This window comes from Thalassophryne amazonica, chromosome 22 (assembly GCF_902500255.1).
Source record: "Thalassophryne amazonica chromosome 22, fThaAma1.1, whole genome shotgun sequence".
NCBI lineage: Eukaryota > Metazoa > Chordata > Actinopteri > Batrachoidiformes > Batrachoididae > Thalassophryne > Thalassophryne amazonica.
This window is the reverse complement of record NC_047124.1, coordinates 21,842,118-21,860,609: the sequence shown is the minus strand read 5'-3', so window position 1 is coordinate 21,860,609 and position 18,492 is coordinate 21,842,118. Positions and strand designations below refer to the sequence as shown.

The following is an 18,492-nucleotide window of genomic DNA, read 5'->3' as shown; positions in this document are numbered from 1 at the left end:
TTATTGCATTACAATAGCAAAGTGAGATTTAACAATCACACTTGACAGTCATATTTAATGAGGTGTCATGTATTGATTTGTAGAGTCCTTCCACGGAACTGTGTATGTATATTCATGAGGTTATATCATGTTCAGTCCATTTTAAACCCCATTTAATTCTCTTCCGTGACCAATTGTTGAGAGTGTAAAAAAAAAACAAAAAAAAAACTTGTAAATTGTCAACAGCACAAGTTAGTAAGGTAAGGTAATGGGGGTGTGCAAGAGTGTTCAAGACATGTTTTGCATTATTGTTGAGTAGACAATTTAATTTATTCTGTGTAATAGAACACCAGCTAAGTCAAGTAATTTTTGCATTATATCAAGACACTAAACTGATTTAAATAACACATTTTACAAACCAACAGATAACCAGACATGTTTCTGTGACAGCTCTATTTTCATTTTTACTTATCCTTGACTAACACATTAACGATGGTGAAAACAATAATGTAAATAAGTAGACTTGTAACAGTGCAAAGTCATAACGTGACAAAAACAATACGGTGCAAGATAAATGTTGGCAAAACAACTTTACACAGATCCACAAAATTAATATACAATTATATCGATGACAACTATTTTACATCTATCTGCACACAATAAAATTGTACATCTTCAAAACAATTATTTTTCAATCCCCCTCCTGCTCTGTTTACTTTTTTGGGATGGGAAGTGTAGGAATGTCCATAGAAATATAAAATCACATCTGCAGTGCGGCCGTAAGTCAGGTCAGGTCCCCCCGTTATTTTATAACGGAAATTAACCTCTTAACAACTGGAAATAAATTCAAGGTGACCACAGCCACTCAGTTGATTAACAAAAAAATGCCTCATTTCACATGATAATTTATTGCCTGGTACATTTTGGAGGATGATCATTTGAAAAAACTATTAATTTAAGAAAAAAAAAAAAAAAAAAAAAGAGTACAAAACAGGAAACCCCGATGAGCTGTCAACTTAACAAAAATTTTAAAACTCGCCCATATCCACCCTCTTGTCCCTGAACTTGTTTCTGGCCTTGGTTCGAGCCTTGAAAGCAGCTGCATTCTGATGATGCTGTGAGAGAGAGCAAAATACTGTAACCTGAAAGTTTTTCTTAAACATAGTATGTGGAAAAACAGAGTAGAGGTACCTCAACAACATACAAGTACACGTACCCGCTCCGCACGAGATATCTTCATGTATTTCATTGTGGCAGCATCAACCAGCGTCGGTGGTCCCAGTTCAAACACGTCTCTGATGAATTTGTTCGCCTGGTTGGAAAAGTTCAAATCAGTGCATTTATACTCTGACAATTTCTCTTTAACTCTCTGGGGTCCGAGGGCATTTTTTGGACAGTTTACTCGCCTGGCATAAATGTTTTATTATTGCTGTTAACAGCTCTCCCTGCATCCCACAATCAAGTTTTATGTCTCTTTTTTTCAGGACAACCTGTGCTTTCAGAATATATATGTTTTTGTTGTGTTTTATAAGTGTAATAAAGGTTTACAATCAAAAACAGGCAAGGAAAAAATAAAGCAAAATAATTTTCCACACACATTTATTGAAAACACACATCAAACTATAATAAACAACTGTTTTGACACTTTATAAAGGTCATTTGAGGTCTTGTGTGAAAGACTGTACAACAAAAAGGTTCAAACAATAAACACAAATGCACATTTTGAACAATATATACAAAATGGTCTATGCGTTTTGTTGTCCATTGATATGGTAAACAGTGCTTTACGCAGAGAAAGCAACAGAGTTATCCAGTAACATTCACATGCAAACTAGTGGAGCAATCCTGATAGTTACACACTCTTTGTTTGAGCATGTGAGATTGTCATCAGAGGCTTTCCGTGTGCTCCTGCTTTCACTGATTGCTGTGTGTAATGGCGCAGGGCGCGGCGCAGGGCGCAATGAGTATATACTAATAATATGTACTCATTGGAGCACCCAGGGGGCTATTCAAACAGGCCAACTAGTAACATATCACTCCTGAAAACGATCTTTGGCTTTTCACGTCAGGTAAATCTGCCCTACGATTGGATTTTGGAAAACCATGTGACGGTGAACCAATTCTGGCTGGACACTCACATTGCGCACGTCATCACACAGCTTCTATGAGGAGTACAAAGATGATCGATGGCTGGCTCGAAAGTCCCCGGAGTTAACTTTTCAGCAAAAAAAAAAGCTATTTATAATTTAGTAAAGCTTGGTCTTAGCCGTCGTATACGACAGCATCGGCCCCACAGGGTTAAGCCAATCAAATACTGTCGATTAAAAACATACCTGCAGGTGGTAGTTCATGGCAGTGCCCACAAACTCTCTGAACGCATCGTACGTCCTCTTCCTCACCCAGCTGTCGATGACCATGCGCTCTGTTCCAAACCGAATGGTCTCAGCCTGGTAGTCTCCCTCCTGACACAGCAGAGGTGCCGGTTCGATAAAAGCAGCCACCACGGTGCTTGAAGTGCACATTTCTGACTCGATGCTCACCTCAACTGCCTTCAGTACGTCTCTGAAGACCGAGCGCTGCTTCCGCTTGTCCGTCTTTGCTCTGTGCTTGTTGCAGTCCGTGGCCAGCGCGTTCAGTTTGTTACAAAGTCCGTCCCAGTCCTCAAACTCCTGAGGAGACGCGCATGCGCTTAACAACTTAAACTCTGCCATTATTATTCTGTTATTAAATAGAAACTTACAGAGTTCATGTCTCTGGCCAGCTCGAAGAGCAGAGCGATGGTTTCTCCTGCAGCGATCCTCATGTTGACATCCTCACTCTCGAGCAACCCAGGCAGCTTGGGCAGGTGCCTGCAGAACAACACGTGCACATAAACACAAACTTCTCCATTTTTTTTTTTATTAATGTGTGAAGGTCGACACATCGGCAGTGTTTGAATCTTACTTGCACAGGATGTCTTTGAGCTGGCTGCCAGTGCAGATGGTGAGAAGCAGCGCCCAGGACAGCAGAGCATTGGTGTGGAGCTGGACGGTCTGGGGATTCTGAGAAGTGTAGGTACAATCCTCTCGCATGTAGGACTGCGTGAACAGGTTCTCAAAGCACTCCATTGTGGCTTGAACATCCTACAACAAGAAGCAGAAAGAATCAGAAGAATGTGGGTTGAAAAAAAAAAAAAAAAAGACGAGTGAACTTACCAAAACGTCATCTTCTGTGACCAATGTACACAGGCCCAGACTTGTTGCCACCTAACAGAGAAGAAGAAAGTCCTCTGCACTTTAATATTTCCACACCTACTCGCCTCCCTTGAACATCATTTATTCTACAAACTGCTCAAAGCACTCACAGCTTGTCTGACTTGAATGTTGACAGATCCATCTGCTAGGATGTTTTTGAAAATGGGTTTCAGGACCTTGAAGACCTCCTCGCTCTCGATGCCAGAGCCCAGCTGGATGCACATGAGGCAAGCCAGAGAAGCGGCTGCTCGCTGCTCCTCACCTTTACCTGAGAGAGAGAGAGAGAGAGAGAGAGAGATAGAGAGAGAGATAGAGAGAGAGATAGAGAGAGAGATAGAGAGAGAATTAAGTTAGCTGTACATTCAGTTTGTCACTGTAGGAAAACAAATCTTTTTGTTGTGACAGAATCAGACATGGAAAAGAAAAACTCAACCTTTTTTCAGGCAGCGTTCTATGCTGTCTGTGATGGTCAACCTTCTGTCTGAGATGAACTCATAGAGGATTCGTGTGGACATGGCCTCCTTAAGTCCAACCAGAGCTCCTTGTCTGGTCTTAGCACTGAGAATATGAGTACATAAAACTTCATTATCATCACTATATTGGACTGCAGCATCACAGACTCCTGTATCCATTAAATGACAGGTGCACTCACACTGGTACCTGCAAAAAAAGTTTTTTTTTTCCCCAACTCTTATTTATAATAATGAATAAAATGATATTTTCCATTCTGTTAGTCCATGAAGCAATCAGGTTTTGGTACCACTAAAGGGGACTAAACAACACACCCCAGCTTCAGTATACTCTGGGCCTACACAAAAATGTATGGTGGCCATTCCAAGATGTGGAGGTCAATGAGGAATTACACAGATCAACATTTAAAATGGCTCCAATCGTCTTGAAAATGATGCCACATTATTATATGGCTGCGATGCTATGCGTGCTGCGATTGGCTGATTTCCAACTGGTTTCCATGCCAATCCGTCCGAAACGCGTATCGCATTTGTTACAAACCAGAAAGCTGAAAACGCGATTAGAAAAACCAAGTCGGACATGAACATACTCCATAAGTATCTAAACAGAATCAGAAAAACACACAGACTGAAAGCTTACCAGCTAACAACCAGGCCATCTGTTAGCAAGTTCTTCATGGAAGTGAAACGAACAAGTCCGACTAAGAGCCTAAAATCTTCAGCAGCTTATTTGGGCAATACTGTAAGTTTGTCCGTTTATTTATTTATATATGTGTGTGTGTGTGTGTAATAGCCACATAATAAATGAATTATTAATCAAGTGTGAGGTCATTATCAGACCTTGTTGTTTCTGTCACAGACCTCGGTCTGCTGATATCTTCCCATACAGACCTCACACTTGGTTAATAATTCTTTATTTTTCTCATCATCAAGATACCAAAAACGTATCGCGGGTCAAAAGTTAAACTTACTTCAGTAAGTCCCTTCGACTTCTCCCTTGTTTTCACTTTGGGTTGCCGCAACAGATCCGAGGTGGATCTGCATATTGATTTGGCACATGTTTTACGCTGGGTGCCCTTCCTGACGCAACTCCACAGTAGATGGAGAACGGGCCTTGAACTGGGAACCTTCCACACTGGAAACAAGCATACTTAGCCACCACCCCTAAAACTTACTCCAACTTTTGTTTAAAAAAAGTGATGCAAATTATTGGTTGAGCTAACATGGTTTTAAAAAAAAAAAACGTAGTTTGCACCATAAATGGACTGCATTTATATAGCGCTTTTCCATCTGCATCAGATGCTCAAAGCACTTTACAATTATGCCTCGCATTCACCCCGATGTCAGGGTGCTGCCATACAAGGCGCTCACTACACACCAGGAGCAATAGGGGATTAAAGACCTTGCCCAAGGGCCCTTAGTGATTTTCCAGTCAGGCAGGGATTTTTTTTTTTTTTTTTACTTTATTTTTTGATTGTTTAAACATTTTTGTTACATATATAACAAATAAAAATAAAACAACAAAGGCAAGCAGACCATGAAAAAAGGAAAGACAGGGCTGAGCATCAATACTAAACTTTGCAAATATATGTTGATAGCTTGTAAGTCAAGATACAGTGCGTCAACCATTTAAAGATTCAGTGTTTTGATATAGCCAACCCATTTCTCCCAATATCTGTTACATTTATCAACAGACAGCCTCAATGAAAAAGTCATCCTCTCCATGTCATAAATTTCATTAATTACTTTAATCCAGTCAGAAAGTGAAGGTGCATCCTTACACAACCATTTTCTGGTGATAGCTTTCTTTGCTCCAACCAACAGTATTGACAGAAGATATTTTTGTGATTTTGGCACTCCACAAGAAATGTGTCCTAAATATGTTTCAGTAAACCCATATGACAGAGTTGATCCAATGATGCTTTGGATTGCTGTTATCACCGTTGACCAGTAGGGTGCGATCTTCGCACAGTCCCAAAATATATGAAAATGTCCTGCTTTAATGTGTCCACACTCTCTCCAACAATGAGCCTTATCAGGGTCATTGCACTGTTTACTCTTAACATAAGGTGTAACAAAAAAAACGTATGACAGTCTTCCATGCAAATTCTCTCCAAAGACCAGAGCTGGAAGTAATCATGACAGTTTTGCATATATCAAACAGTTCATTCTCCGATACTGTAATATTAGCCTCTTTTTCCCATGCTTCTTTAACGTACGTGGTAGAGATATTCTTAAATACTTGTAAACATTTGTACACTATTATTTGTTTCTTCGATGCATTACCTTTACAAGCCTCAAGAAAATATTTCACCAAATCCTCTTCTTCTTCATATTTAATTTTTCTATCAAAATAATGTCTTAGTTGAAAATATCTAAAAAGGTCATATCTGTTCAAATTATATTTGTCTGAAAGCTCCAAAAAAACTTTTCAGTATACCTTTTGTTGATATAACCCAATAACCAGTAATACCTTTTTGAGACCACTGTTGAAATCTGTTATCAGTTTTTGCTGGTAAAAATTCAGAATTGTAAACTGGCCAACGTAATATTTTGGCCTTTGATTCAACATTCTTGTTTTTAAGTATTTTATTCCACACATTTATTGGTGATTTTATCCAAGAGGGCAATAAATTAGATTCTGAATGTATTTTCAATAGTGGTTTATCACCAACCATAGATTGTAATGGTATGTCAAAGTAAGACTGGTCTATCTCTTTCCATTTAGCCCCACAACTGGGGTGACACCAATTTATCAGTACTCGTAACTGAACTGCTTTGTAGTAACTTTCCAAACATGGTAAAGCCAATCCACCTTCTTCTTTCCGTAATTGTAAAATCTGAAATCGTATTCTTGGTTTTTTGTTTCCCCATATAAAATTTGATAACATTCTATTCCACTCCTTAAATTGTGTGAAGGTTATTTCATTTGACAACGCTTGAAATAGGTAAAGAAACCTTGGTAATAGGTTCATTTTAACTATTTCAATCCTATTGTACATGTTCATTGGTATTAATGCCCATCGTTGCAAATCAAATTTAATATTAGCTGTAAGTTTTCTATAATTTTCATCATAAAGTGAAGATATATCCTTTGGTATAAATATTCCAAGATATTTAATGATATTGCCTTTCCAGTTAAAATTTGTCATCTTAGAAATTTCCATGGTTGGCTGATAATTAAAAGCAATAATTTGAGTTTTCTGTAAATTTAGTTTATTGGGCTGTTGGGTTGGATAATGTCAAAAGGATATCGTCTGCGTACAAACAGATTTTGTGTGTGGTGTCTCCTATTACAATACCTGAAATATCTTTATGTTCTTTAATAGCCTGAGCCAAAGGTTCAATAAAAAGTGCAAATAGGCTAGCGCTGAGGGGGCAGCCCTGACGACAGCCCCTTTTCAAATATACAGTGTCAGAAAGGTCCTCATTAATCTTGATTCTGGCAGAGGGTGATTCATATAATGATTTTAGACAGTTGATTATGTTTGTGTTAAAACCAAATCTGTCGAGAGTTAAATAAAGATATTCCCAACTAACAGAATCAAATGCTTTTTCAGCGTCAAATTGCAACAGATTCTAAGTTTTTCATTTTATGAATAAGGTGAAGAGCACGTCTAATATTGTCATGTGTCTGTCTGTTGCATACAAAACCATACTGATCAGTGTCTGTCAGTTCTGGAATCAAAGCCTCAAGCCTCTTAGCTAGTATTGTCGCAAATATGCGATAATCAATATTTAGAACGGATATTGGACGATAAGAACCACATTGTGTTTTATCATTACCAGGTTTATAAATCACAGATATGACTGCTCTTCTCCAAGAGGGTGGTACCTGTCCACCCTTTAAAATATAATTAAAACATTTTTTAGGCAAGGGATTATTTGATGTCTGAAATGTTTGTACCATTCTGCTGGATAAGCATCTTCTCCAGCCATTTTATTTCCTTTTAATTTAGAGATAGCTTTATTAATTTCTTCCTGTTATTTCTCTGTTTAACCTGGCATTTTGTTCAATTCCTATAGATGGTAAATCAAGTTGGGAAAGAAAACGATTTATAATTTGTGGACTCTGTGAGTGAGGTTGAGTATACAGCTGTTCGTAGTATGCTACAAAAGATTTTTGAATACTCTTCAGTTCATAACATATTTTGTTGTCGATGGGGCTCTTCACCTTATTTACAAATCTATCCGTCTGCTGCTTACGTATTCTCCATGCAAGAAGTTTCTTCGATTTTGGTCCGTTTTCATAATAATTTTGCTTCATAAATTTAGATTTCTTCTCCATTTGATCCTCATATAGTCTATTCAAACTATGTTTTGTTTCAATCTTTTTTAGAGTAACACTGTCTTTATTTTTCGTGTATTCCATTTCTAATTCTTTTAATTTGTCAAGCATGTTTTTAATACTGCTTTCTTTTTCTTTTTTCTTTAGTGAGGACCACATAATTAGTTTGCCCCTCAGCACTGCCTTTGAGGCATCCCACACGATACTAGGAGAGGTCTCCTCATTATTGTTATGGTCCACATAATCCTTAAACTCTCTTTCCACAAAGTCATGAAATTTTTCATCCTTAAGAAGGCTCGTATTAAGCCTCCATAGAGTTTCTTTTTTATCGTTATCCAAATGGAGCGTCAAACAAACATCTGTGTGATCAGATACGTCTCTAACCCCTATAGTACAGTTTATAATTCTGTGTCTGTCTGACATTAACATAAAAAATAATCTAATCTTGAATGTACTTGATGGGAATGTGAATAGAATGTATAGCTTTTTCCAGATGGGTAAAGGTTTCTCCATACATCTATTAACCCTAATTCGTTAAGCATTTTCTGGGTAAAATTTGCTTCTGATTGAGACTTTTTATTTTTACTGTTAGAATCATTATAGGGGTTGAGACAAATGTTCCAGTCACCTGCACATATAAGTACCCCAGATGTTTCTGTGGTAATAAGGTCAAACATTTTCTTAATAATACTCTTGTCTTTACCTGGTGGTCTACAACCCCTGGCAAAAATTATGGAATCACCGGCCTCAGAGGATGTTCATTCAGTTGTTTAATTTTGTAGAAAAAAAGCAGATCACAGACATGACACAAAACTAAAGTCATTTCAAATGGCAACTTTCTGGCTTTAAGAAACACTATAAGACATCAAGAAAAAAAAGATTGTGGCAGTCAGTAACGGTTACTTTTGTAGACCAAGCAGAGGAAAAAAATATGGAATCACTCAATTCTGAGGAAAAAATTATGGAATCACCCTGTAAATTTTCATCCCCCAAATTAACACCTGCATCAAATCAGATCTGCTCATTGACATTGACCCTATGCCATGACATTGACCCTATGTGTCTTTTTGCAAGGAATATTTTTGTAGTTTTTGCTCTATGGCAAGATGCATTATCATCTTGAAAAATGATTTCATCATCCCCAAACATCCTTTCAATTGTCCAAAATATCAACATAAACTTGTGCATTTATTGATGATGTAATGACAGCCATCTCCCCAGTGCCTTTACCTGACATGCAGCCCCATATCATCAATGACTGTGGAAATTTACATGTTCTCTTCAGGCAGTCATCTTTATAAATCTCATTGGAAAGGCACCAACAAAAGTTCCAGCATCATCACCTTGCCCAATGCAGATTCGAGATTCATCACTGAATATGACTTTCATCCAGTCATCCACAGTCCACAATTGCTTTTCCTTAGCCCATTGTAACCTTGTTTTTTTCTGTTTAGGTGTTAATGATGCCTTTCGTTTAGCTTTTCTGTATGTAAATCCCATTTCCTTTAGGCGGTTTCTTACAGTTCGGTCACAGACGTTGACTCCAGTTTCCTCCCATTCATTCCTCATTTGTTTTGTTGTACATTTGTCGATTTTTGAGACATATTGCTTTAAATTTTCTGTCTTGACGCTTTGATGTCTTCCTTGGTCTACCAGTATGTTTGCCTTTAACAACCTTCCCATGTTGTTTGTATTTGGCCCAGAGTTTAGACACAGCTGACTGTGAACAACCAACATCTTTTGCAACATTGCGTGATGATTTACTCTCTTTTAAGAGTTTGATAATCCTCTCCTTTGTTTCAATTGACATCTCTCGTGTTGGAGCCATGATTCATGTCAGTCCACTTGGTGCAACAGCTCTCCAAGGTGTGTTCACTCCTTTTTAGATGCAGACTAATGAGCAGATCTGATATGATGCAGGTGTTAGTTTTGGGGATGAAAATTTACAGGGTGATTCCATAATTTTGTCCTCAGAATTGAGTGATTCCATATTTTTTTCCTCTGCTTGGTCTAAAAAAGTAACTGTTACTGACTGCCACAATCTTTTTTCTTGATTTCTTATAGTGTTTCTTAAAGCCAGAAAGTTGCCATTTGAAATGACTTTAGTTTTGTGTCATGTCTGTGATCTTCTTTTTTTCTACAAAATTAAACAACTGAATGAACATCCTCCAAGGCCGGTGATTCCATAGTTTTTGCCAGGGGTTGTATATACATTTAACAATGTTACTTCTTTGTTGTCTATGTGACCTTTAACTAATATGTAACGTCCATCTTTATCACTTATTTGTGAAGTGCACTGAAAATTTACTCTGTTTGGTATTAGAATAGCAACTCTTGAATTACCCTCATTAACTGAGGAGTAGTATATGTTATTGAAACCCATTTTACATATTTTTTCATGCTCCGTGGCAGAGAGATGTGTCTCTTGCCAAAATATATCGTATTTTCCTCTTTTCATTTTTGCAATCACTTTGCTTCTTTTAATAGGATTATGTAGACCATTTACATTAAGGGTGACGACTGTGTACTTCTGCTTATCCATCATTGCCAAAATATGAGCTATATCTTAATAGATGCTCTAAATAACACAAGTAGGTCTGCAAAAAAGAACATAGAAACATATGAACATTGAACATACGTGACCTCCAAAAGTGAAGCAAAAGTCTGCCTTCAGCAATGGGAGGGGGATCCCTGTGGAAGTAGGGAGGCCCTCTCAGTGCTGTCACTCTCCACCGCTTGTCCATCGTGACAGCAAAAAGTGAGGAAGCGCTTTCCCCAACGGCCTGTCAGTCATCATTAGAACTCACTTTACACATCTGTTGTACTGTTCTCCTATGTAAAGGTCGATGCATTAAACTGTGCTTCGTTTAAACACTCTCAGCCTTTCTTGGATGCTCCTCGTGAGCTCTCCTTTGCTCCACTTCTTTGTCACTCACGTGAACCTGGGTCGTCTTGCTCCGGTAGGTGGCGAGACTGCCTCGACCACTGCATCCTCTGCTCCTGCTGACAAAAGCTCTCTTCTTTCCAAGTCCTTTGAGGCATCCTCTACACTGTTGTAGACGGCGCTGTCTCCGTCTCCACCAAAGAACACACGTAGTCTGGCTGGGTATAATGTTTGAAAGCAGTAGCCATTTTCCTTAAGTGCCCTTCTCACATGATTGTAAGCTTTGTGTTTGAAAAGAATATCGCTCGGATAATCTTGGTCAAAATAGACCCGTCTTCCTTTGAATTGGATATTGCCTTTACACCACGCGGAGCGGAGCACTACCTCTTTCGTCTTATATTCAAGGAAGTGTATCATAATGGATCTGGGATTAGCTCCGTGTGGGGGCTTGGGGCCGAGTGAGCGATGGCATCGCTGTATAGCCAAGTTGACTTCAGGGAGGGCGAGCTCTGATTTTATAAAAGTCTCCATAAATATTTGGATGTTTGTTCCCTCAGCCTCTTCCACAATCCCATGGACTCTGATATTATTTCTGCGTGTCCGGGACTCGATGTCTGTCAGTTTTGTTTGTAGCTCTATCTGCAGTTGTAATGTGTGCTCCAGTGCGTCTTTGACATCGGCACTGAACTCTTCCATGTCGGCCACTCTCTGCTCGGCTTCCTCAACTCTCTGTGTGAAGTTGTTTAGGTCTGCGTTGAGCCCATCCATACGGTTTACCATTTCCTCTCTAGAGCCGCTCACCTCAGTCTTAAGAGTGTCGATTTAATCATTAAACTCTTTTTTGATGTCGTCTTGGACATTTTTCAGCGCTGCCAAAATGTTAGCTTGGATAGCATCCATAGTCGTGTTTTCGGCTAATTTGTTAGCATCAGGATTAGCCTCTGTGATCTCTGCGGGTGTAGAGTCTCCTTCTTTCGCAGTTTCTTGCACATTTGTTCTAATCTTCTTCTTATTGCCCCCTGCCATATTTATGATAACTTTTATCTGGACTGTAGTAGCTTTTTATCAGGGGGTCGACAGACCGTCATGGAGCTAAGAAGTTATGCTGCTGCTCGCCTCCTCACCATCCCGGAAGTCCCAGTCAGGCAGGGATTTGAACCCATGATGTTCTGGACTTAAGCCCAACACCTTAACCACTTGACCATCACCTCCCCATCTATCATACTTTATCATAATACAAGATAAAATGTCATAGAATCAGTCAACCTTGTTTGACTTTTACTTTGGAGACAAAACATTCAGCACAGTCACCGCTCCATTTTCTAATCCTAGTCTTAGCTCAACAAACAGTTTGCATCACTTTTTACGAGAATTGAAGGAACTTTACGTCTGACCCCTATACAAACTGAAATTGACCTTTGCCACCATTTTTGCCATTTCAACCCCATAACTTTCAGCCATAGATGCGCCAAACTATACTATAACTTATTTGGAAATCTTTATGATCCATACTTGGCAATCTGTACCACCCTAGGACGGCCACCATACATTTTGGCTTAGGCCATGGTATACTGAGGCTGGACTGTAAGTGTAGTTTAGTCCCGTTAAGTAGTACAGATTAGATCAAAATTGGACTGTAGCTCATGGACAACTTAAGCAGAGAAAATAGGCAAACAATAAAATGTATTCAGATCCACAATCACCATCAGAATTTTCAATTTACAGAATAAAGCACTGCTTTATTTTCAAAATGCCTCATGAATATGAAATGTAATGCTCAGAGCTTTGTAGAAGTTCGTCTGCTATGACATGACAGCATATGCAAACAGACTAAACATCTGAAAGCCAGACATACCTCTTATCCACCGTGTTGTCTATGTATCCTTGCAGCTTGTACTGGAAATCCTCCAGAGCGGTGTCCTCATTTACTTCGGCTCCTAGAAAACACCAAGAAAGCTTTCAAAGTGCAGTACAGCAAAAAGTCACCGGGGACAGATACACACCCGTGTACACATACCTTCATCTGCACCATTGTTAATTTCACTTGAGTCACTGCAATGACTGAGAGTCTCGATGGAGACGTCCTCATCGCTGGCAAGCTGCACATTTCTATGCGGCACCCCTAAAAGTCACAGAAAACAAATTTCAGCTTGGACAAATCACGTGTGCGAGTCTTATTATGCAACCCTGATTCCAGACAGGTACTGCAGCAAATACAACAATTATCTATCTATCTCTCTATCCACTGTACAACCTTGGGGCACAGTAACCCGCTGCTACATTTAATCATCTGACTGGAAAATGCACATGTTGCCGGGGTCAAGGTCAATCTTTTGTTGGCTGTGTAAACACAACATCATGTTCAGGTTAGAGAGACACACGTCAACTAAAGCCAACTACTACATGTACGACATGACACAGTACCACAAGCAGTTGCTGCTCAAGCCGCATGCATGCATCCATCCATCCATTTTCTTCCGCTTTATCTGGAGTCAGGTCGCGGTGGCAGCAGCTCAAGCAAAGCCGCCCAGACCTCCCGATCCACACACACCTCCTCCAGCTCCTCCGGGGGAACCCCAAGGCGTTCCCAAGCCAGCCGAGAGATGTAGTCCCTCCAGCGTGTCCGGAACACCTCTCCAGGGAGGCGTCCAGAGGGCATCCGGAAAAGATGCCCGAGCCACCTCAACTGACTCCTTTCGACGTGGAGGAGCAGCGGCTCGACTCCGAGCTCCCCCCGAGTGACCGAGCTCCTCACCCTATCTCTAAGGGAGCGCCCAGCCACCCTTCGGAGGAAACTCATCTCGGCCGCTTGTACTCGCGATCTCATTCTTTCGGTCATGAGCCAAATCTCATGACCATAGGTGAGGATCGGAACGTAGATCGATCGGTAAATCGAGAGCTACTCTCCCCCCCCCTACTCCCCTATGCCCCCTACTCAGGGGGGCATTTTTTTGGAAATCGAAAAATACAGGTTTCTTACAGTCCAGCACCGCAAGAGAAAGTAACCCTGTCAGCGAGGGCAAAGAGCTACAAATGTAATTTCTAATCAAAGTCCACCTCAGATAGGAGCTACTGATTCAAACTGTGTAGGCCTGTTTAAATTCTAGCAACCACACAACCTGCTATTTAGTCTGTGCTAGCAGCCATACTAGCTACAACTTTTCATCAGCCACAACACTGAATCACACAAGTGAGTGTGACCCAAATACCTGCTACTTTAGTCTGCACTAGAAACCTGCTGCAGCATACAGCTGATAATTTTTAACACGCCACAGCAGCTTTTTGCTGATTATCACCTTGTTTCTGTTTAAAACTACACTCTAGTCATCATCTACCTCACCGAAATATCTGAAGCTTTTGTACAACAATCACTTCCACATCAATTCAGCATATTTCATAGTAAAATACGGGGGAAGTGATCAGAGCGCCACAGCAGCATGTCTAATGGGCCTTTCACACTGAATCCGTCAGGCCAATCCGTCAATGCATGGGAATCCGTCGGAAAACGCATCCGACGGATCCAACGCATGACGTCAGACGCGTCGCTTTGGAAGCGGCAAAAAAAAAAAAAAAAAAAGGTGGGGGCGGAGATTGCCACGTCACACTCTGGCTGTTTCCACAATCTGAAAACGTTCAGCGATCGCCATCTTGAATTTGGGTCACCTGAACCACAAAAAAAGCTTTAAAAAACGGAGTTTAGTTCTGCAGCTTTATCGAGGTGAGAATAATGTAAAAATAAAACGTGACAGTTACTGAACTGCTTTAAAGGTTAAATGATCAGCTAATATTAGTGTAGCCTTTTAGCACAGTTGATCTGAGTGAACACTTTAATTTCTAAATGGTTCAGTCTTTTTATTTTTTACCAAATAAAGCTACAGCTTTATTCAGACACCACAAAAGCTCAACTTTAAATAACTTATTTTTTCGGGCGTTTTTTCCATCTTTTTTTCCCCCCTGTTTTTTCCCCTTTTTTAATATATATAAACTGTTTAGTGCTTCTTTATATTTAAAGAAATATTTTTATTTGTCCCAATCAGGAACATTTGCTGTGCAGACAACCAAACTTCCATTGATGAGCTGAACACCATGAAGTCCAGTCGAAAGAAAACATCTCTGCTTTTCAGCAACACCACCAGAGTTCAAAGCTGCAGAAGAAACCTTCATCTGGTCCAGAGAATTCAGCAGAACATCACCTGCTTCTAAATAAAAGGCTCTTTGAACAGCAACTATTTTATCATTTTTTAAAAAGCTGTTTCATTTTATATTTTAACAATAAATGAACAGATCATTAAAAATGTCCACGAAATCAAAGTCAAAAGACATCTGCACAGGTAGAAGCTCTCCACTTATTGTGCTCAAATTCATATTTTAGAAATGACTCTGTCCTGACAGCAACATTAAAGGCAATTACATATTTTGGCGAAATTACAAGTTGAAATGACTATATATATATATAAAAACATCATCATGAGGTTTATGTCACAGAAATCCTACTTTACAATCACACTGCAGTCATTGTTAAATTATTTCCTGTTGCATTTATAATAAACATTAGTATTTATTTACAGTGTATGTGTTTCTGGTTAAAATGAGATATAAATAATCTACCAGACTTGTACAAAAATGTACAAATTTCCATGTTATTTTGTCTAAAAATAAATGTCCGAGGTTCCTTATGTTAAACAAGAAATGAAATAATCTGAAATAACAGGTGGTTTTAATTTACAGACGAAAGGTTTCTAAAGAACCATTTATTGATTTATTTAGCTATTGTAATTACAAGTGTTCTAAACTTTTTTTAATAGTACTCAGAAATAATGAGGTAACAACAACAAAAAACATTTCAAAGGATTTTTCTTCAGAAAACTGCTCCATAAATGAGGAGTCCTGTGACACGTATGTTTTGCACAGATCAGTGGTTTCTGCACTGTCCATTTTGTAGCGATCAGTGGTTTCTGCCACCCGTCTTCCGTGTTTTGGCCCGATGCGTCGTTCCTATTGGACAACGCAAAGGTACGTCACAGCTCAGCAAGTCGGAAGTTGGATTGAACTTTGACTCCGTCAGCCTGCTGACAAGCGGCAATGCGCGCTCCCGTCAGATGCGTCGGTTTAGCTCGGCTTTTGACGCGACGCATCTGACGCATCTGAAACGCAACGTGTCTCATTGAAAATAATGCTTTTTAGACAGATTTTTGATGCATCTGACGCATTCAGTGTGAAAGGCCCATGAGACTGACGAGCTGCGACGGCTACGTCATTTCGGAGCATCAGTAGCGACTCACTGATTATCGCCTTGTTTCTTCTTAAAACTGCCTTCTTTCTGCTTAAAACTGACTTCAGAATGATTTAAGAGGATTTACTTTGTCATCTGATGGTTAATAATCACATTATTCCCTCTGATCACTTTGGGTGTAGAGAGTCAGTCTCAGATGAGCTGCCATGGTCCCAAATAACCAATGCGCAGTGAAGGCAGGGCGGACCAATTTTTAGCGGGGGACCGCTGGGTCGGCGACACGGTCTTTACAGAACACGTTGGTGACAGGAATTAAACGAAGCCCAGAGGCAAAGATTTTGCCTCAAACATTTTTTGGAACTGAATGATCTTCGAGTAATCATTTCAGCCCTACCATACACCCTGAAATAACTTGATAGACTGCCAATAAATAGACATTAAAATGTTCTTATTCCAAATGCATCATTTGCACATTATTCATATCACCAAAGATCAAGTTTTGCAAAACAATGGTAGAATAGTAGGATTACATAAAAAAACAAAAAAATATGTTTTCTTACTTTGACATCTTTCACACAAATTAAAGACAAAGGTGCCTGAAAATGCCATAAATGGGCTGTTGGGACAACCCAAAACATTTTAATGGACCTTGTGCACAACGTTATAAGACAATAATAAAAAAAAAATGTATTTTCTCCATTGAAAAATCCTTAGTGTGTCTGTGTATGTGTATCTGCAGTCCCCTCTGTAACCTGAAGTAACCCAGGTTTGTCAGCCCATAATTAGTCATAACAAATAATATAACCAGCTGGAATTCCCAGCTCAAACAGAATGCTGTCAGATGTATTATTCAGCTAATTTGGGAGGCCACGTTATCACCGGTTTGCGTGTACAGTACATGATGTCGACGTGGACTTTCCACCACACAATAGCTGATTTCAGGGACGGTTTATATTGCTCCAAAATAACAAATCTCCCCACAAAACTACATAAAAATGGATCGTTTGTATATTAAAACAACATTAAATCGGCAACACACCCTTAAAGCTCGTTTTAGCAGACTGAATACTGAAAAGAAGGTAAGTTTCACCGGCCTCATTTAAACCAGTTGAGCCATTTCCTGAAGTCGAAGTCGTGTTTGAATCTAAAATAAATTAAGCTGTTTATTAAAATAATCGTTTTTGTGTTAAAACGTTACAGCTAAAACTGCCTTTAGCTAGCTGGGGGTTGACATTAGCATTAGCTTATAAAAGTGCTAACGCGTTAGCGTTGTTCTGAAAGCCGTGTTTGTTTACCAACATTCATTCAGTATATCAGAAATGTTTTACTCATACTACTGTGATTTATAGTGGAGACACGATCAACTTAAAATTCGTTACAGAGTAAAAAGAACTACAACTACCATCAGGAATGAGGAAGGCCACGAAGCACTTACCTTTGCTATTCTTTTTCTTGGACCTCGGCATTTTCGTTCAGAATATAAACTTTAATCAAAAATCAGCCAATACACGACCAGCTTTTACTGTACTGTCTCGTAAAATAATATTCCCGTGACACCGTACAGAAAATGGAGGTAAAAGTGATCTTGGTGATAAGCTGTCGGCCGACACGATACATCTTCGCTCATACGCCATAAAGACTGAAGAAACCTGAGCTGATCTGAGTATTTGTATCGCAACGTCGGTATCCAGGATACACTGACCAATTATGGAAAAGCAAAGGCGGAGTCACGGTAACAGTGACCAATCAAAGGAAAGTAACAGCCATATTGGATTTTATATAATAGTGGATAGCTCATTGGCCCACATACTCCATACAATCCGCTGAAGCAAACTGGCAGCCATCTTGCCACTCCCAACTTATGCAGACCGCACCTAGCTTATTAGAACCTCAACAATTTCAAGTAATAACTGAGCTGATAATTTACTTATTTTATACTAACTATACTATTTTATACTAACTTACTTATTTGTGTTCTTCGGATAATGTAAGATTGATCCCTCCTAATCTATGCATGCCATAATTAGCTACTTGATTTATTTTCTTTGTCTTTTATTACTTTGACACTTTTGTGGAATCATCAGCAAGCTTATATACAAGCTTATAACACCTCCGTTGGAAGCCTTAAGGACAAGTTGGAACATGTCCAGCTGTTAAACAATTTCTCATATACTCACTCCACTGAAAGCCATCAAAAGCCAACTGGATTTTAACAAATGGTTATCAACACGGAGGTGTTTTTCCTGTGCCGCCGCACCGCGCCGGCTGCGTCCCGACGCGCGGACCCGTCTGCACGTCTTTCATTAAAAAAATCTCCTTTAACAGTGGAATATCCAGATAAAATGCTGAAACCGACTTCTTCTGAAACTTCTCTGTTCTCTCACGACGTCCTGGATCAATAGAGC

The 18,492-nt window shown here is 39.5% G+C and overlaps 1 protein-coding gene across 1 annotated transcript; it reads right to left on the bottom strand.

Moving 5' to 3' along the window:
- Positions 1 to 275: 275 nt before the first annotated feature.
- ifrd1 (interferon-related developmental regulator 1) lies at positions 276 to 17,737 on the bottom strand. Its single transcript, XM_034163569.1, has 12 exons — positions 17,523 to 17,737; positions 12,872 to 12,976; positions 12,710 to 12,791; positions 3,646 to 3,770; positions 3,323 to 3,480; positions 3,174 to 3,224; positions 2,923 to 3,101; positions 2,720 to 2,828; positions 2,520 to 2,648; positions 2,313 to 2,441; positions 1,196 to 1,291; positions 276 to 1,094 (listed from the first exon to the last, which is right to left on the bottom strand). The coding sequence occupies exons 1-12, from the start codon at positions 17,551 to 17,553 to the stop codon at positions 1,008 to 1,010; spliced, it is 1,281 nt and encodes a 426-aa protein (XP_034019460.1). The 5' UTR covers positions 17,554 to 17,737; the 3' UTR covers positions 276 to 1,007.
- Positions 17,738 to 18,492: the final 755 nt, after the last annotated feature.

Excerpts from the sequence above, each read along its gene's own strand:
- ifrd1 (XM_034163569.1), bottom strand. The coding sequence starts at position 17,553 with ATGCCGAGGTCCAAGAAAAAGAATAGCAAAG. Across the intron at positions 3,102-3,173 it reads TCACAGAAGATGACGTTTTG|GATGTTCAAGCCACAATGGA; the intron begins GTAAGTTCACTC and ends TTCTTGTTGTAG. Across the intron at positions 2,442-2,519 it reads ACGTACTGAAGGCAGTTGAG|GAGGGAGACTACCAGGCTGA; the intron begins GTGAGCATCGAG and ends CTGCTGTGTCAG.